The following is a 20,403-nucleotide window of genomic DNA, read 5'->3' as shown; positions in this document are numbered from 1 at the left end:
GCTTTTACATGTGGGAGAAAAAGCCAAAAGGTAAATGTAGCCAAAACCAATATACTGTGTTTAAACCTCAATTATTATCATTTTTTTTAACTCGTGTACGTTTCTTTTTAGCTTGTCCTTTCTTTTATTTATAGTTGCGGTGAGTTTAGCATTATAGTATTTCAGAGAGCACTTAAACGCAACATAACAACGGAGAGGGACGGAGGGACACGCTCGGGACGCTGCTATGATGCAGCAAAGGACCCGCCCTCCTCCTCCTCCTGCACTTGTCAAAGGCCACCGATCACAAATTACATCACAGTCGCGCCCACGGACGAAGACGCAAATTGATGCCGGGAGAATCCGTCTCCTAAATAATAAATAAAATCACCGGACATTTTTCTCCATCTAACTTAACAGAGATAATTAGTTACCACAATGCTCCCTTTCAAGAGAACTTTTGAGAGCGAGAAGCACCAGCTGCAGGAGCTCAACAGCAGACTTACCCAGTATCTATCCAGAACCAAGCAGCTGGAGCAAGAAAACGCGCATCTCATTGCTGAAATAAATAAACTGAGACAGGTGAGGACTACCGGATGGGAAACTAAGTACAGGGCTGAGATGCAGGACCTGCGGAGAATGGTGGGGCAGCTGTCGTTTGAAAAGTCCCAGGCTGAGATGGAGAGGGAGAAGCTATGGCGGGAGTTGCAGATGATCCAGAGTCTGTGCAGCGAGCAGACCGATGTGTGCCGGGACGTCAGCGGCGAACTAAAGAACTGCGAGCAGGAGCTTCATCACGCTCACAAAACCAACAGCGAACTCCAGCAGCGGCTGCTGCAACTAGAGAACGAGTATAAACGCTTAGAGGATGCACACAGGGAAGAAGTGAGCCGCCTTTGCAGTCAGGTGGAGTCCCGAGTGGCACCCATCATCAGGCAAACTTATCGTGGGCCTCCGGTGGTCTCCGTGGAAGAGGTGCAGGAGTATGCCCACGGTATGTCCGAAGGATGGATTCAGACCTTCGAAATGTACCAGAAGACGGTAGAAGACATGGAGCAGTCAATTAAAGCGGACCAGGCAATGCTGAACGACATGCAGAGGGAAAAGATGCTGTATGCGTCCGAGTTGGACAAATTACGCACGGAAGCGGAAAAACAAGGGCAGATTCAAATGCGACTTGAGGAGCAACTGATGCACATGCAGGAAAAATTCCGTGTGGACTACAGTCAGTATCAGGTAAGGACGAATTAATTGTGCTACAGTAGAAGAAATGTTTAATTTGGCATTGTTTGATTCGTTTTTATCAACAAACAAACAAACGAAAAACCACTTTCAGTAAACCCCGCAAAATAAGCTCTAATTTTGGAGACGGGGGAGCGGCTTGTCCCTTGCTGCCCTGCCACACCCACTGTCCTTAAAGGTACTCATGCAGCTGCAGCTCACAGTGGCTGCTACAAATGTTTTCGATCTTTCTAATAATGTGAAATTTACATTCACATTTACATTCACATTCCAATAATGTGAAATTTATATATATATACACACGCTGCACCATTCTGGCGTCTGTACCAAAACGCTACACAATAAATAAGGAGGGGTCATTATTCAACAGTGAGCAAGGCCTGTCAAGTTTATGTACCCATAACTAAAAAATATGGATTGTGCACAACATTTGACGTCAGTATACCAGGACAGCATAGCTCCATTAGCTGGACAAACGCTATACTTCCGCCCTAGTACCGTCCAACTGCTAGATTACACCAGCCACTTAAACCAATTAGCTGTCAGACTGACAAATCCTTATTAGCCTGAAGATGCAGTCTAAAGCAGGCCAGTCAGTTACATACCACTTCTCTTTCCACCCACTGCAGGGCTGTCTTCAGTAAAGTCACACCAAATACATTCCTCTGTTTATCTGTATGTAAGGAAGGCAAATGTTAACATTACTGGAGAGGGTTTATGCACAATACACAAAGCACTACTTGAGAGGACACGCCTAAAAACTTCAAATCTGTTAAGAGCACTAAAAGCTGCCTTGAGATGAATTATGGTTTCCTGTTTTTGCTTTCCCCCCCCCTACCATCAGATGACTATTGAACAGCTGGAGCATGAGAGGAATGTGATGGCTGATGTTATAGCACAAAAAATGAGAGAGCATCAGCAGCTTCTCCAGGTGAAGATGGATCTAGGAATGGAGGTTGCTACTTACAGGTGATGAAACCATTTAGTTTGTTCATTTTTTGTCTAAATAAATGAAATGGATATTTTATGTCACGTCAAGTTTAAGTCTTTTCCCAGAAGCCATTTTTACTTGTGTTAAAATGAAAAGCACAGATGGCACGAATAAAAACACTATGAGAGACAATCAGCAGTCAGCGTTATGCAACTCTTCAGTAAGCCTTTATTATGTGATATGAACCATACCTGGGTGCTAGAACCACATAGGAGTATGTGTTTCACTGCTTCCCTTACTGTGAGGGGAAATGTCTTCCATAGAAGAAGTACATGTGGCGTCTTAAATGTTTTAGAGACACGTTTAATACAAGGAAAAGCTGTCAGATGCTTTTTGCAAAGGTGTTGCTAACAGTCAGTCTACTTTAAAAAGTGTAAGCTACAACAATTTTGAACGATTTTTGTGTTGTTCATGAAGAACTCCTTTGGGGAATGAGCGCATGTGAAAACAGAGACAGTAATGGTTATTTGTTTGGAATCATTATTTTTTTTCTTTTCTTAAGAAACAATTGTAGAAAACATTGTAGAAACAATGGCTAAAATGCAGAAGCTTTCTTTATTCTGAGATATTTCTATGGTTTTGAAATCAGATTACTGATTAAACCAGCCCAAATACCTCTTCAAGTTAATCTTAACTCAATTAACTTCATAATTTACATAAGGAGACATACTTTGCTTGCTCATCCCTGGTTTTGGCACTAATTGCTCAAATCTAAGATCTCAAACAAAAGTTACATTAAGCTAATATAGCTTGGATTCATATTTTTCATTGTTCACTCACACCCCACCTGCAGTGGCTCCATGCACCAACAGTGGAGACTGCTGTACAGTTTAAAAAACCCCGAGCTGCTTAACTGAAAATTAGTGTCTGACAAGGTTACATAAATACTACACATACTATAGATGATTCTTAAGTAAAGCTGTTAGAGCATATTGTGTGAAGGAGGACTGATTTTATAAGCAATAACTTGTCTTGTTATAGCACTCAGTGTGTTGGCTTCATGTTCATGACACAGGGAGATGCTAAGATCTCAAAGCTCTTTATAAAACAGTGGGTAAACACTGTACTGGAATGTTATATCAATGTACCCTTGACATATTATAACCTCTTGCCTCATATTGACCTACATTTAAACAGACTTATATCAAAGATGGTGATAGATATTAGCATTTTAGCTTTAGCTTGCCTCTATATGGCAGGCTCTCCACAGGCACAACTGGTTTGTTTTGAACTTTTGGAATAGACAGAATACCTTATTAGAGACGTGGCAGCGGCATTTGTTTTTGTATGTGTCACGTGTCCGTTTTTGCTCTGGGATTCACAGGGAAGCATAGACAGCCATGCTTTGTGGGCGTTATTTTTAGGCCAGTCTTTCGGAAGGCACTCTCCAGAGAAGTTGCTCGTTTCATTTGCTATTGTATGTCTGTTGAAGCATGGCCAAGGAAAGGTGAGCTGTTTCAAATACTAGTAATGCATCGATATTAAATGACGGTGGCTTATTTGAATTTTTAAGACTACTACCCTATATGGTCAGGTACAGCATTCATGCCTTCTCGTAAGCCAGTTGTGTTTAGTTTGAGAGGGTTGAAATGGCAGAGCTGAAGGATGTACACGATCCCATGAGGTACTTGTCTTTGATGTTTTGAAAATATTTGAGAAATTAACTTGAGTTAGGACCTTTTTGCCCCTGTCTCCATATGTAATTTGCCTTGTCTCTGTTTAGGGCTCTTCTGGAGGGTGAGCGAATCAGTCTGCAAGATGCTCATAAGCGAGTGAATCAACATCAAAGAGAAAGAATAATAGGTATGTTTCTCAGTTATTTTTATTGATGTGATAATGATGGGAAAACACTGCAAGACTGGTTTCTACTTGGATAAATCATTTACACATTTATTAAGCAAAACTGAAAACAAAATGTCAATTCATCAAATAATTATTACTAATTACTTCTTTACTAATTACTTTTGACTCAGATATCAAAATGCCTGCCCGACGCTATACTCCAAGAGCTTCCACCTTAACCACCAAACAGCACATGGATGTAAGGTACATGCCATCGACTTCAAGCTTGAGAAGAGCCCCCATCCCTTCCTCTGGGTCCATAAGTCCGTCTAGGGTCATCCCTATTTCAGTTACAGGAAGAGCTCGCCATCAGAGTCCGGCATCCAGAAGGGATATGATCTCATTTAACAAAGCTCGGGCAGCTGCTTCTGCCTCTGCTACTACCATTACCACCACCAGTACTACAACCAAAGATAAGCAAGCAGGCCATAGTGAAAACCAAGTCAGTCGGAGTGTACCAAAAAGAACAGCAGAAGAGCAAACTGTGAAACTCATCTGGCTCCCACACACAGAGGGCCAGATGAGTCCTGACAAGTCTTCTACTCCTGATACCAAATCAGTAAGAGTGGTGTCACCATCAATGAAGAGCCTAGTTACGGAAACCGAGACCGAAAGCAAGAAGTATGTGTCAGATGAAAAAGAAAAAGGCCCCGTTGTCGACGGCAAGGTCAAAGACAAAGGAAGAACAGAGTTTACAATAGGCCCAGCTGAGAAAAAGATATTAGACTCTGTGTCTGTAGAAGAAATAATTGAGAAAGTGATAAAACCAGCAGGTTTGGAAGCCAAGGTCTGTTCAGCAGGAGATTCAAAAGTCAGATATCACGTGGAGAAAACTGAGCAGGAGGATGGCACGACTAAAACACAAATCGTGCTGGAGTCCAAAGTGGAGGAAGAGCTGGATGTTTCTCAGGACAATGCCCTGGAAGAACTGTTGAAACAAGGTGTGAAGAAAGTGTCACTAGAGGACATCAAGGACACAGCAACAGGAAGCATGGTCAAGAACCTGCTGAGTGGCTTGCAAGGAGGAGGGGACTTACAAAATAAGTCAGTCAATGTGGAAATCATCGAGGAACCAGTGGAGTCTTACAGTGATGAAGAACTTGAGGCTGAGCAGAAGTCCGGGTTGACTTTTCATGAGCCTTCTGCATATTTTGAAGTTGAGGAGCCAGAAAATATCCCTCATGGCATTCAAGGTAGCAGGGGGGATGATAATGTCATGAAATCCAACACAGATGAGTCAAAGTTTGGATCTGTACAAGTCCAAGAGGTCTCTAGAGAGAGTGAATATCCACATTTCTCCCATGATCAAGAGTCTCATGAGTATTTTGTCTCCACACCAGATGAAAATCTTTCTGAATCTGAGGAGGGTGGCGGGATAACCTCATATGGCCATTATGGAATTGTAGATGACCTGTCGGATGAGAGGTATTATCAAGATGATGGCCTTCCCCAGAAAAAAGTGACTGTAAAAGAAAGTGATGAATATGAGTTTATGTCAGGTGACCGGTTGTTTGCCAAAGAGAGTTTTCCAGAGTGCATAATAGAAGAAGAGGTTCGGGTCTCACCTGTAGTGCAAGAGTCAGTGCTTGAGTACCTGAGAGAAGACTCTTTGGAGCCCAAAGAGCAGCTGAAAGGAGCTCTTGAGAAGCTACAAAGTTCAGTGTCGGGACCACTGAAAGAGGAGTTAGCTTTCATCACCAGAGTGAGTAGTGAAAGTCCAGAGAATGTAGCCGTCGGTGTCAAAAGAGTGGAACAGTCCACTGACAATGGAACCATGACTATAGTTGCAGAGCTAAATGTTTCTCAAACCCTGGAAGAATCTGGGCTGCTGGAAGGAGATGACCTATCTGAAGATCAGATCATGGCAGCGCTCAAGTCTTCTAACATAGGGATCGAGAAAGCCTTCCAGAGTGGGGCGGGAGGAGGATACAGCATTAGAGTTTCCAGAGAAGATAATGTTGCTCATAGCGTGGAGTATGGCGACTTCAGCGACAAAGGAGAATCTGCATCTGAAATCAGTGAGAAACATTTTAAACTGGGGCCATCAGACAAGTCATTTTCCTTCCAGATGGATGTACACGGTGGCCATGACGAGGCTGCCTCAGAGCAAGAGCTGCAGCCTCCAGTCCTGGAGATGCCAGTGAAGATTTCACAGGAGAAAAGAATCGCAACAGTTTACCTTGAAAGCCCTTCTAATGACTAAGAACTAAATCTGATTACTTTTTTCAAATTGAATAATTGCCAGTGCATTACGGTATGTTTACTTAAACATACAAAGCATATACTAATGGTGATTGCAGGAACTGTATTCATGCTATTTTTCAAGTAAACAAGCGTACTTATAATCCATAAGACTAGATTACCTAAAACAGAGTACTAGCTATTTAGTTAAAAGTATCTGATTTTCATATATGAATTTTTCTTTTTGCCATTGACTGCAGAGATCCCTGTGGGCTAGATTGTGTAAGGACTGAAACATCTACATATTGTAGCCATATTTAATGGTAGGCAATGCTGTGTGCTGTACTAGTATGTTTGGCTTTTCATAAGGTGCAGTTTGAATATCCTTGATTATTCTCTTTATAGTGCTTCATTTTGTACTAACCTACACTTAACAGCTTAAACAGCTCATTCTACAGTTTACAGCATATAATCCACCCAACCATCATGTCGTGGCTGTACTTGCCATGATGTTAAGTCTCCTTGGTCAGCATTTATTGCTCTCTGGGTTACAAGGTGCTGTGCACTGTTTGCAGAATAGGGCTTTAATTTTTTATGTTTTGAGCACCTCTAGAAAATGGAATGATGTTAGTACACAGCACATGCTGGAACACAGTGGTTTATATTAACAAGTCATTGCTAACATGTGTTCAAGACTGTTGACCTTGTGACTGAGGATAATATCATGAGAGTTAAAAAAAAAAAGAAGATCTATTTGCTTTAGAATTTGTCTTAACAAAGCTCTTGTGAAGCTTAAAAGTGATTTCTTGGGGTTTCTAGGGACGGCGCAGTGGTTAGCACTGTTGCCTCACAGCAAGAAGGTCCAGATTTCAACTCCACCATCTGGCTGGGGACTGTCTATGTGGAGTTGGTTAGGTTAACTGATGATTCTAAATTGCCCATAGGTGTAAATGTGTAACTGTCCAATGTGTATCCTGCCACTCGCCCTATGACAGCAGGGATAGGCTCCAGCACCCCCAAGGGAGAAGCATGTTTTTAAAAAATAAAACAAAAAGTCTATTTTAACATGTGCCAAACATTTGTAAATTGCAAACAGTTAAGATTTTGTTTTGAGCATATAATTGGGGGTAACACTGCATTTGGAATTCTAAATGGGACCATTTAGAATTCCAAACATGGCTGTCAAGTTGAAAACAATATCCAGATAAAACGATTAAAGTAGCAGCAGAGGTGTTTTGCATTAAAAGGATGTTGCAGTGATGAAAAAGTAATCACACATAGGTTTGATCTTTGTCATGTATAGCACTTATGGCTTGTCCACAGCTGTTGGCTTGAAGGATTCAACTTTGCTCTGACCTACGAGTGTGTTTATAACCGCACCTATTTTTGGATCATCAGCTTAGCATTGAGTGTTGACTAGAGTTTGTTGTGTTGTGTATGCGTTACAGAGACAGAAATGAAATAGCATGTGTACCGTCTGGTTATTTTTTTTGCTTATTTTCTCTAACAGCGGCTGTATAATTTACTTCTAACTACTGAAAAGTCTTTGCAAGTCAACTTTCTGGTATGATGGTAAAGCAATCCAAAAATACAACATCTGGCATGAATGCCATGCTTTTACAAATAAAATAAATTAGCAATCTACAAAAAGAACCCTTCATTTCATGATTTGTTGTGATTTACTCTTTAAACTCAAACACTCCTATATCAGTGCACCTAAAGTGTTTGTTATTAATCTTTATGCGGTTATTATCTCATTAGTGAATGAGTGACTAATACAGTGTTTAATAAAGGTCAAATGGAGAGACTGAAATCATTGATTTATTCTGAATTCTTTTGAGACCATTGCTTATATTGGTACTAATTCCAGTCCTTAGATGAAAATTGCCCCAATATTATAACATCATTAAAAAATATTATGTGTATGTTTTGTTTGAGTATTTATTTAGACTTTACTTTCTTCACCTAAAGTGCAAATTGACAAAAAATCAAGTACTGCCAGATGACAAAAACCATTTAGTTACAAAAACCATCATGATGGAATATCAACCGTTGGCTTAAACTTTAAACCACACTGAAAACAAACAAAACAAGTGTGTTCAGTTATGAAGTTTTAATTATTACCACTGGATGGTACAAGTGGAAAGATTAGAGGTCGTTTTCCTTTTACCTTTCTTCTCAGCACCTCTGGTGCCCTGAGAAACATAGAGGACACAGTTGCTTTACTAAAACATGAAACATGAGCTGCATTCTTATAAGTGTCTGTTAGGTTTACCCTAATGTAATCATATTATCAAAAAGAAATAAATGGTAAGTGTTGACTGGTGAGGCCTGTCAGATTTCTTAACATAAGAACACTGTGATTATTTCACAAATTTACCTAGCCAGCATGTCCACAGCTTTTTTTTTTACTGCTTTGGTCTTCTTGTGCTGACGCCCATACAAGGATCTCTGGATTTCAGGCACTACATACGGGAAAAAAGATAGCCGAGAGAGTGGTCAATGGAAGATAAGTGTTGAAACTCAAGCTCGGAGGGGAAGCGCCACTTCCTAGCAACATGTGAACGCACTAAACATACCAAAAATAACCACTGTAGCTGCCCAAGGTTTAGATAACACCTGTGCCAACTGCCCAGAGTGTCAGATCAACAAGCAGGATTTGATTTATTATGAAGACCCATCAGCAATCTGCTGTAAAATAAAGACTCTGTATGAGGCAGTTGTTGTGAGAGAGAGAGTGAGAGAGAGAGAGCGAGAGAGAAATAAGCAACTTCATAAGAAACTGTTATGTAAGTCCCCCACGCTTTATTAAAGCAGGGAAAAGAAGAGTGAAAAGTTACCGTCCTCACCGGGGAAAGTGAAACACTGCTAATATGGAACAGATCCATTTGGCCTCCTGAATGTTTTCACTGTTGCTAAGGTTGATGTAATGGAAGGCCTTTTTTTCAGCTGCACTTCAGAGGAAGGGGGGAAATGTCAAAAGCGTAGCTGTATGTGGGCTATTGTTCTCTTTGTTTTTAAAACTTCTTATGCATTGTATCTGCTACACAAGCCGGCTTAACTTCGGAAAAGAAAAAGTTACTCATTTTGAGTGATGTCATGAGGAAAGCAGTGAAAAATAAACACTCCGGGCATATCTGCTCTCTGTCAGAAAGTTTACCACTTGAACGGCGAACAGAGAAGAGTGAGCCCTGGTGTTCCATGTCATACTTGGACCCCGACTCTGCACTTTAACAGCAATAACACAGCAACATAGCAACCAGGCTCCTTCACTTAGAGGCATGTCATTACTAGTGTGGAGCAATCCCCCCTTTCCTGGTATATTTTAGTACCAGTGTTCTGTTGCTGGTAGAACTGAGCTCATGTGGCAAATAATATACAGCATGTTAAAAAAAACCTCATTACATAAGGAATAAAGAAAACCTGTAAGAGCTATGAAAAGACAAATTGAATTAAATGAACTAAAGAGCTGCTGTTTATTCAGTGCTTGTGTGGTGATTGACACAGAAATGCCACTTTTGTTTCAAAGGACATAAAGACATACCGCAGTAATTGGGGTCAGCCTCCTATTAATTGAAAACAGCAAACTGTAATTTCCTTCCCAAAAGTGTTGCCCATCTGTCAGACTCCATCCAAACCAAAGAAGCACAAAGTCACTCTTCAGGATATTTTACACCAGAGAGAGGCCTTCCAAGATTAGCATGCAACTCTGATAACGTTGAGCTCTAGAGGGATGGTGGAAATAGCTCAACTCAAAATGACTAGATATTCTGAAATGACCTCTCGCCTTCTTACTGTCAGAGGTGACGACAACTACTGACCTTTTATTAAAATTCTATGATGTCATGTTCAATGACAGTAAGTAGTCCTCTGTCAGCATTACACCTACACAGGTGTTAACCAAGACAAATATGTGCTCTGTAACACATGATTATTGTTAGTGTCCTGTAAGCCTGGCTTATTCTGCCCTTGGTCATCTCCACTCATCCAATCAGCTGAAGGGTATCGGCTACCTCAGCACCCAAGTCATACAAATCTTTTAAAATCAAGAGAGGTTCTCTGGATCTCTGCACATTTCTACAGTGGTACAACAGGTAAATAACTTCTTATTTCCTACTTTATCTCCAGATAAAGCAAGTAAATAATGAAACTTTAAGGGGATTCATCCTTTTAAACTTTTGTATGACGTTCTGTGCCTCAAAATAATCTTATGGAAATCTGGCTGTCTTATAGAGATCGTAGTTTGTGAGTGGACGTAACCTGTTTTTGTCTATTCTTTAGGAGAAAGTGACAGAAGTCATCCTGGGCAACAATAAAAGCAGGATCCTGTGGACCTACAGAGTTCTTCTATGCTTTTAAAGTTTGATCAAATTAGTGACTTGCAGAATCTAAAACAGCAAAGGGGAAAACACACAGGCACACATAACACACACACATTTGACAATAACTGATTCTGAAAACTTGGCAGCACTAGCTAATACCTTCAATATGAGCACCTTAATAGTGAGATCAGTTGTTTGGGGTTGTAACTAAGAAATCCTTGTATTCTCTTTACAGTTTCCAGACGTTATGCTTTATATGACTACAGTAGAGAATAGATTGCCCATTGTTGACATTAGTGATACTGAGGTCTTCAAAAAGGCTACCATAAAGCTGGATTCTGTATTACACCATTTGACATATAGACAGTGGAATATTTAAGTCCCAATTAACTTCTCTGGCCCAGCCTGTATCTGTGAATAGACTTACCATTGTGATGGGGTTCTGCTGCAACAGAAAGGATGAGGGCCAGGCTGTGGGAGATCTGAGCCCCCTCCAGCTCCTCTAGGCCATGACTCACAGCTATGGCATGAGCCTAACGGAAACATGCACATGAAAAAATGAGAAATCGCATACTACCAAGTAAGAGCTGAAGGAAGACTGGCAAATGACATCAGTATCTCAGGAAGCCGTTGTGTTTGTATATGTTGTGCAGAAGAATTGTATATAATGTGCAAGTTGTGTTAACTTGAATCTGCTTGTCTTGGAAAGATGCTCTGTGGCCTTGGTCCTGTTTAATAGTGGCCATATCCCTATAGACAGAGCAGGTCCTCTCTGGATTACTACAGTCCATCAGCAGTTGCAGGGACTTCTGACACTGGCTTAAAGCTTTCTTTGGTTTGTTCTGTCTCTTATAGATTCTACAGAGAAAGACATGCAAATACTCAGATTGACAGGAAGTTACTCAATGTTCTCCTGAGTCTAAGTTTCATATGCATGCAGTCCTTGATCATTTTGATTGCCCATACCATAAACCAACTATGTTAGGATATAATTAGGATGTTGAATTATATCCACAAGAAATCTGTGGTATGTCTTTCCATTATGGAACAATGATCTTCCTGGTATAGAACTGTGCAGGTGATAGGAGTACACTGAAGCCATTGCATCTTTGTGTCTGTATATTCTGTGTCTGGCATTGTACTTTGATTTCCATCTAGAAGATCATCAAAGAAAAGACTATTAGTAATAGTGCAATTATTAAACTGCCAGAAAATTAGTGTCTAGTATATAACCACAAACATTTTACTTTAATACTATGAGCCTGTTTAATAAGACTAAAGTACAGTGGGGCAAAAAAGTATTTAGTCAGCCACCGATTGTGCAAGTTCCCCCACCTAAAATGATGACAGAGGTCAGTAATTTGCACCAGAGGTACACTTCAACTGTGAGAGACAGAATGTGAAAAAAAAATCCATGAATCCACATGGTAGGATTTGTAAAGAATTTATTCGTAAATCAGGGTGGAAAATAAGTATTTGGTCAATAACAAAAATACAACTCAATACTTTGTAACATAACCTTTGTTGGCAATAACAGAGGTCAAACGTTTACTATAGGTCTTTACCAGGTTTGCACACACAGTAGCTGGTATTTTGGCCCATTCCTCCATGCAGATCTTCTCGAGAGCAGTGATGTTTTGGGGCTGTCGCCGAGCAACACGGACTTTCAACTCCCACCACAGATTTTCTATGGGGTTGAGGTCTGGAGACTGGCTAGGCCACTCCAGGACTTTCAAATGCTTCTTACGGAGCCACTCCTTCGTTGCCCGGGCGGTGTGTTTTGGACCATTGTCATGTTGGAAGACCCAGCCTCGTTTCATCTTCAAAGTTCTCACTGATGGAAGGAGGTTTTGGCTCAAAATCTCACGATACATGGCCCCATTCATTCTGTCCTTAACACGGATCAGTCGTCCTGTCCCCTTGGCAGAAAAACAGCCCCATAGCATGATGTTTCCACCCCCATGCTTCACAGTAGGTATGGTGTTCTTGGGATGCAACTCAGTATTCTTCTTCCTCCAAACACGACGAGTTGAGTTTATACCAAAAAGTTCTACTTTGGTTTCATCTGACCACATGACATTCTCCCAATCCTCTGCTGTATCATCCATGTGCTCTCTGGCAAACTTCAGACGGGCTTGGACATGCACTGGCTTCAGCAGCGGAACACGTCTGCCACTGCGGGATGTGATTCCCTGCCGTTGTAGTGTGTTACTGATGGTGACCTTTGTTACTTTGGTCCCAGCTCTCTGCAGGTCATTCACCAGGCCCCCCCATGTGGTTCTGGGATCTTTGCTCACCGTTCTCATGATCATTTTGACCCCACGGGATGAGATCTTGCGTGGAGCCCCAGATCGAGGGAGATTATCAGTGGTCTTGTATGTCTTCCATTTTCTGATGATTGCTCCCACAGTTGATTTTTTCACACCAAGCTGCTTGCCTATTGTAGATTCACTCTTCCCAGTCTGGTGCAGGTCTACAATACTTTTCCTGGTGTCCTTCGAAAGCTCTTTGGTCTTGGCCATGGCGGAGTTTGGAGTCTGACTGTTTGAGGCTGTGGACAGGTGTCTTTTATACAGATGATGAGTTCAAACAGGTGCCATTCATACAGGTAACGAGTGGGGGACAGAAAAGTGTCTTACAGAAGACGTTACAGGTCTGTGAGAGCCGGAGATTTTCCTTGTTTGAGGTGACCAAATACTTATTTTCCACCCTGATTTACAAATAAATTCTTTACAAATCCTACCATGTGAATTCATGGATTTTTTTTTCACATTCTGTCTCTCACAGTTGAAGTGTACCTCTGGTGCAAATTACTGACCTCTGTCATCATTTTAAGTGGGGGAACTTGCACAATCGGTGGCTGACTAAATACTTTTTTGCCCCACTGTACCTACAGGTTATCTAGCCTGGTTGAGGCCTTGTAGAGAGAAAAAAGAGCTTTGGCTGATGGTTCCAGTTGAGGCTTGGTGCAGTGCAGACAATAATAGGGAAATGTGCCTTTCCGACTCTTTTTGTTGCATCTATTCACAAGTTAAATGCAACACTGTTGGTAGCAATGCTAATTAAACTCTCATTTTAAGGATGTCTAAATAAGTGGAGATTCTTATAGCCTCAGTGGAAACTACACTTTCAGAACTGACAGAACAGGGTAGCTTGGAGGTTTAATATGTCTGTGAAGGTTCTCACAGGTTTAATGTGCGTATATACCATTGCAATGGTATATACCAATTTGTAACCCATTTGTTATTGTGTGCTTTTTTATTTTGCATGTTTGTTTGTTTGTTTTTTTATTGACATGTGGTCAGAAGTTATATACACTCACCACTGGCATGGATTTCATCGTAATTTTGGATTTTCAATTATTTCTTTGAGTTTTCAGGATGGAATAATTGCACAGCATACATCTTTCAATTACTTACAAAAAACAAGAATTGGATGCACAAGTCTGAAATAATTTTTGATTTTTTCTAATTCACACAGAGTCAAAAGCATACATAAAGGCTCAAATACAGGCTCTTCCTTCTCTCGCCCCAACCAGTAGCGGCAGATGGCTGCCCCCTCCCTAAGCCTCATTCTGCCAGAGGTTTCTTCCTGTTAAAAGGGAGTGTTTCCTTCCCACTGTTGCCAAAGTGCTTGCTCATAGGGTTTCATATTTCCCAAAAACCTGACGTCAACCTGTTGGGTACCAAAAGTGTCCAATCAAGGTGAAATTGTAGCCACAGCCGCCCTGGGGCGCGGCTGCTGGACACTGGCATCACCGGGCCCTCTGACCACCACCAGTAGGCAACAGGTGAAGTGTCTTGCCCAAGGACACAATAACCAAGACTGTCCGAGCTGGGGCTCGAACCGGCAACCTTCTGATTACAAGACAAACTGCCAACTCTTGAGCTACGATCGCCCCATAGTGGGGGGTGTATGTATAGATTTAATCCTGAATGTATACTTTTGACAATGTGCGGATGAATAAATTCAAACTTGTGTACCCATTTCTTGTTTTTAAAGTCGTGTCATTCCACCCTGTAAAAAGAACTGTTCAAAAATAATTAAAAGACCCAAAAAACCATGTCATTCATGACGAGTGTATGTAAACTTCTGACCACAACTGTGTGTCATTTCCTGTCATACTGAGTTTCTCTGACTGATACAGAACTAGGGAGTTGGAGAGGAAGGAGACAGCATGATATGATGGCAGCATTACCCACTTCGAGGACACTGGATCCATCAGGCTACTGTGCCAACAGCTTTAAACAACTAAGGGACTCTAAATTTAATTCAGCTCTCCAGTCAAGGGCCTGGCCTTTATAGGAGGGCAAATACTCACTTCTATACACTCTCTAGATATGAACACAATATCAGCCTTTAAAAGAATTTCATTTGATTTAAAGCCACACAGTTTATCATAATATCAAAATTGTATTTTTTCTTGTTTTACTAGGAGCAGAGTATATGGGAACCAAAAGTCTAAGCCTAACAGTGTTATGTTCCCATCGTTGCACTGCTTGGATTTAGGTATTTATGGCTTACTGGCTATGTACCAGCAGCACAGGTTACAAAAACAGCGTGAGTGCTCATTTCTTTGAATTTTCCCATGAATCTAAGATTATGGTAACAGACTTTGATGGATAGAAGAAGTGCCCCACCCATATATCCAGGCACATTAGACCCTTTTAGGGCAGCAGTTACGGCTGAACCCATCACTACATTCCAGCATGGCTCAAGCCCCACCGCTTTGCCTGCATGGACAGACAGACAGATACAATGCCTCTCTATCCTTTTAATTCACCCTACCTCCTTACGCACATCCTGGCAGAAGGATAATATGTCACATCCCACTGAAATATACCAAAAGCCCACAGGGCAGGAAAATTAATATAATTAGGGATCTGTAGATGTGTTGCCAAGCAAGCCACACAGTTCACTATTGTAAACGTTTCCAGTACATGACTGACGCAAGGTTGTTGGGCTTTCATTTGGAAAATGATATAGTAAGGGCAAACCAAAGTAAAAACAGAGAGACTAAAAAACAGCTATCTGATCCAGCATACTGGTATGGTGCTTCAAACTAATAGCATTTAGACTCAGCATCACAGAGAAACAAATTCCCGTTTTGTCTTGGGTATTGATTGGCAACCATGGCCTACAACAAATCAGATAAACCAGTAAAGGTTGGTTTATTTCAGCAAGCTAATTGAACAAAAGTAAACTGAGAGAAAGGGGTTCTTTTTGAAAAGAAAAAAAAAAACTTCATTCCAAGCAAGAGAATACTACTGACATCTGACCTATAATACTTACACTGCAAAAACTATGCAATCAATAGCCTAAGACAATTTAATAACTACAGCTGCAAAGTGTTACAGTTCAGACTTTGGAAACTTTTTGCACAAAGCTGGTAAACAGAGACTAAATGTCAGTGAATACGGACCATAAACACGAGTTGTCAATTAAGGTTGGAGGGAATATCTATGACTCATAAAATATGAATTCATTATCTAACTAGAGATAAGTTTGGAAATACTATTTCCAAATGTTTAATGTAATAAAGTCTTTCAAAATCTCTAGATTTACGAAACTAAAGATAAAGAACAAGAAAAAAAAACATGTCATCTTATTTGGCTATGCCCTGCCAATATAAGAACAACACAGCAAATTTGAAACTTCAGCAATAAAGGTTTGGCACAAAAATATCCCATCTACTGATTATATTGTTAGTGCACACCTTGTGTGTTAATCAAAAATGGACCTAAATATTTGGACCAGGATCCATAGCTAGAGCTGAGCTTATTGTTCCAGGCTTTGGTGGGAACATTCCCCTCCATCACAACAGTGGTGACCGATAGAGCTTTAGAGGCATGCCAAAATCTTACTCATCACCTAACAAAAGAGATTTAGTAAGCTTACACACCAGCCAGAGTCTGCACATTTTTTCAATTACACACATCATGTCAACAAACTCTGGCTCTCTGAAACAGAACAAAATTGGATCATTTACAAATTCCTCTGAGTCTACATCACCTTGCCTCAGTGCTCTTAGTTATAAGTGGCTTAAGATGCATGCATTGAAAAGCAAGCAACAGGATCAAAATAAATACAAAGGCATTCGTATGTTGGCCTAAACCCAGGCAACACTATATTTTCTCTCCCAGTTGTGCTTCTAATTTCACCCCATGATTTAAACTATGCAAGTGCCTGCTATTTCTTATGTTGCCAGGCCACGAAGTTCCTGTAACAGTGCATACAGGACTTGATATCTGTGGAAGGTGTTGTCACCGTGATCCTTTAATTCTTTAATCTTATCCTGAGCATGCAGTAGTGCCCTTGGGACTTCTGTTGTCAATACGACCATATGGTGGTAATGTATTTTCTAAAGTGATGTAAACATATCAGTTATATAAAAATGCTAGCCTGTTTAGAGGAAACAAACAAAGGAAGTGACATTTAATAGAGTAACTTCAAGCTTTACACTATCTCTATGAGCCAAGGAGGAAGCCAAACTAAACAAAAAGAGAAAAAATAATGAAGCTAGTTTCTCTAGGCTGGGGCCTGCAGTCCACAGCCTAGAGAAATGCTTAAAAATATGTGCTTCTTTCCCATCTGTGCCTCTGCTTCATTAATGATTAACTGGGTTGCCATGCAGCAGTCCTACATTCCATGTCTATAAACACCATTACAAAACACCCCTGCTTACTGCCGAGCAGACTGGACAGTCATAGGGGAAATTCTGGTTTGAAAGGCTGTTGTTTACAAGTGGTCAGCAAAAATTCCCCTTTCCAAAAACATCCTAAAAGGTAGTTTTGTGCAAATCTGCAGAAATCTATCGCCATCTTGTGGCCAATCTTAAAACATAATGTACCATACTTAAGCATACGTGTTTCAGTTATTTTTAATGAGCATGACAGTTTAAGGAAATAGAGGAAATTATCAGATCATCAGAAAACTGAGTAGCAGCTAATATAACACACTAATGGCTGCAAATTTGGAATTCTATTTTATGTTTACAGCTGTTTATCTGTTGACTAAAATACCTGTATACCCAGAAGATATTTCCAGCTCAGTCTTTATCTTTTCTTCCTGGGTGATAACACTGCACTTACGAAGCTGCTTCAGGATATGTTCTGCCTTCAGAAAAGATAATTTTGCCCCAGGCAAAGTTCACAAGTCAAGGACTTTTTCAGCTTATCTGAGTTCAAATTCAAATTCAAATTCAAATTTTATTTGTCACGTACACAGTCATACACAGTACGATATGTAGTGAAATGCTTGGACAACTGCTCGTGACCTAAAGAAAACAAAAAAAGGAAAGGCTATGAATAAGATAGGAAATAAATATGAAAAATTAAAAAGGGTAAATTTAACTAGGAAGGAATAAAATATAAATTAAGGTTAAAAATGAAATAACTGTACAACACAAATTAGAATGAAGGGTAAATTTAACTGGGAAGAATAAGATAAAATATATAAATTAAAGTTGAAAATAAAATAACTGTACAACAAAATACACAATATAGAACTATATAAGAATGTATGAAGAAATCTAAATATAAATAAATATATACACAATAACAGCAGCTGTACAAGTATTAACTGGAAATGAAGAATATAGTGACCAGTGTTGTGCAAAAACAATGTCCAGAAAGTCCAGTGTGTGTGTAAGAACTGTATGTGTGGGTCAGTACTGTGTGGTGGTGTGATTGAGAGACCGTATCGCCTGCGGGAAGAAGCTCCTCCTCAGTCTCTCTGTGTTGGTCTTCAGGGAGCGGAATCGCTTTCCTGACCTCAACAGAGAGAACAGTCTGTTGTTGGGATGGCTGAGGTCCTTCACGATCTTCCTGGCCTTGGTCCGGCACCGCCTGCTGTAGATTGAGTGCAGGTCAGGGAGCTCGGAGCGGATGGTGCGCTCAGCTGACCGCACAACCCTCTGTAGAGCTCGTCTGTCCTGCATGGTGCTGTTCCCGAACCAGGTTAAGATGTTTCCCGCCAGGATGCTCTCTATGGTGCACGAGTAAAAGTTCCTGAGCACCTTGGAGGGCAGTTGGAAGTCTCTCAAGCGTCTGAGGTGGTAGAGACGCTGTCAGGCCTTTTTCACCACGGTGTTGATGTGACAGGACCATGACAGGTCCTGCGTGATGTGAACTCCGAGGTATTTGAAGCTGTCCACTCTCTCCACTGGGCACTCGTTGATGACGGGGGTCTGGTAGTTCCTCTCCTGCTTAGTGCTGAAGTCCACTATCAGCTCCTTTGTCTTACTGACGTTTAGAAGGAGGTTGTTCCTCTGGCACCAGTTCTCCAGATTCCTAATCTCCTTCACGTAGGCCGTCTCGTTGTTATCAGAGATCAGGCCCACCACGACGGTGTCGTCAGCAAACTTGATGATGGTGGTGGAGCTGGTAGTGGCCACACAGTCATATGTGTACAAAGAGTACAGCAGGGGGCTCAGAACACACCCCTGGGGGGCTCCAGTGCTGAGAGTGGTGGAGGATGAGACATGTCCGCCCATCCTTACTGCCTGTGGTCTGCCAGTTAGGAAGTTGGAGATCCACTGACACATAGATGAGCTGAGTCCCAGATGCTCCAGCTTGGTGGTGAGTGTGGAGGGAATTATGGTATTAAATGCAGAGCTGTAGTCTATGAAGAGCATTTTAACATAATTCCCCCTTCTAGTGTCCAAGTGAGTGAGTGATGTGTGGAGGAGATGAGAGATGGCATCGTCTGTGGAACGATTTGGACGGTAAGCGAACTGTAGTGGGTCCAGTGTGTCTGGTAGTGAAGAAATGATGAAGTCTCTGACCAGGCGTTCAAAGCACTTCATCACTACTGAGGTGAGGGCTACAGGGCGATAGTCATTGAGAGAAGCAGAGTTGAACTGATTGCTATATATAACACTATATCAGCAACTGTGGTAACGATGTTTGACCATGAGAGGGAACGCACCACCTTGTGTGAGGTTTACATTTAGAAGACATGTGAAAATCGTAACCTTTTCACCTGTGATTGGAGAGGTGGACAGAGAAAATTTAGCACCTCTCTTGCAAGAGCCGAGTGCGTCTGGGCCTGCAGTCCCCAGCCTAGAGGAAAACACACACACACACACACACACACACACACACACACACACACACACACACACACACACACACACACACAGAGAGAGAGATCATAGGGCAGAGTTTAAAACTGATACAAAGCGGATCTGAACATTCTCCTTACACCATTTACAAAAAGAAACCCAAACAGCAACATGTAAAAAAATGGCTAATCACTGTCATAACTACGTCTGTGTAAAGGTCGACCAGACCAGAATTACATATTGAGACTGAGATTCGCAATGTACTCACAGCATCTATGTAAAATTACCTTTTAACTTGAAATATGCTTTAGCAAATCTAGCATGGGCCTCTGCTAGTTTCAGGTGTCGCTCCCCATATACTAGCACTGTCATTCACCTTGCCCAACTTAATGGATTTATTTAGGATTTATATTATTATATATAATCCAAACTTTGTGTTCTGTCTGACTAACAAAGCACAAAAGCTAATGTTGGAAACTTGGTTTTTTAATCTTCTGCAGATATACTGTACATAAACCACTCTCTTTCTCTCTCTCTTTCCTCCAGACCTTTTAGATTTGCTTGCTTTGGTTTTTGATTTACTAAATACAGCACATCTCCGCACAAGACATTATTGATGAGTGCAATGCAATTATTTAGGGTTCGATTTTTTTCCCCTTTTTGTTTCTAGATAAAATTAAGTTTCACGCAAATAATGTGTGGTCTCCATATTGTATCCTTCCATTTGAGCCTGCGCCTTGACAACAGTGAGCACTTTATCGAGCATCTGGGTGTGCTGCACA

General features: G+C 41.0%; 2 protein-coding genes across 2 annotated transcripts; one reads left to right on the top strand and one right to left on the bottom strand.

Moving 5' to 3' along the window:
• The first annotated feature begins 252 nt into the window (after positions 1 to 252).
• On the top strand, positions 253 to 7,562 carry synm (synemin, intermediate filament protein). The gene is made up of 4 exons (XM_080865546.1): positions 253 to 1,215; positions 2,066 to 2,190; positions 3,936 to 4,015; positions 4,186 to 7,562. The coding sequence occupies exons 1-4, from the start codon at positions 418 to 420 to the stop codon at positions 6,255 to 6,257; spliced, it is 3,075 nt and encodes a 1,024-aa protein (XP_080721672.1). The 5' UTR covers positions 253 to 417; the 3' UTR covers positions 6,258 to 7,562.
• A 3-nt stretch (positions 7,563 to 7,565) lies between these two features.
• Positions 7,566 to 13,897, bottom strand: ttc23 (tetratricopeptide repeat domain 23; the record flags this gene model as incomplete). The annotated part of the gene is made up of 4 exons (XM_080863194.1): positions 7,566 to 8,700; positions 10,949 to 11,090; positions 11,175 to 11,438; positions 13,880 to 13,897. 4 exons carry the CDS (start codon positions 13,895 to 13,897, stop codon positions 8,612 to 8,614), a joined length of 513 nt encoding a protein of 170 aa, XP_080719320.1. The 3' UTR covers positions 7,566 to 8,611.
• Positions 13,898 to 20,403: the final 6,506 nt, after the last annotated feature.

This window comes from Rhamphochromis sp. 'chilingali' (genome assembly GCF_963969265.1).
Source record: "Rhamphochromis sp. 'chilingali' genome assembly, chromosome: 2".
NCBI classification, from domain to species: domain Eukaryota; kingdom Metazoa; phylum Chordata; class Actinopteri; order Cichliformes; family Cichlidae; genus Rhamphochromis; species Rhamphochromis sp. 'chilingali'.
This window is presented reverse-complemented; position numbering and strand designations above follow the sequence as displayed.

Excerpts from the sequence above, each read along its gene's own strand:
- synm (XM_080865546.1), top strand. The coding sequence starts at position 418 with ATGCTCCCTTTCAAGAGAACTTTTGAGAGCGAGAAGCACCAGCTGCAG. Across the intron at positions 1,216-2,065 it reads TGGACTACAGTCAGTATCAG|ATGACTATTGAACAGCTGGA; the intron begins GTAAGGACGAAT and ends CCCTACCATCAG. Across the intron at positions 4,016-4,185 it reads TCAAAGAGAAAGAATAATAG|ATATCAAAATGCCTGCCCGA; the intron begins GTATGTTTCTCA and ends CTTTTGACTCAG.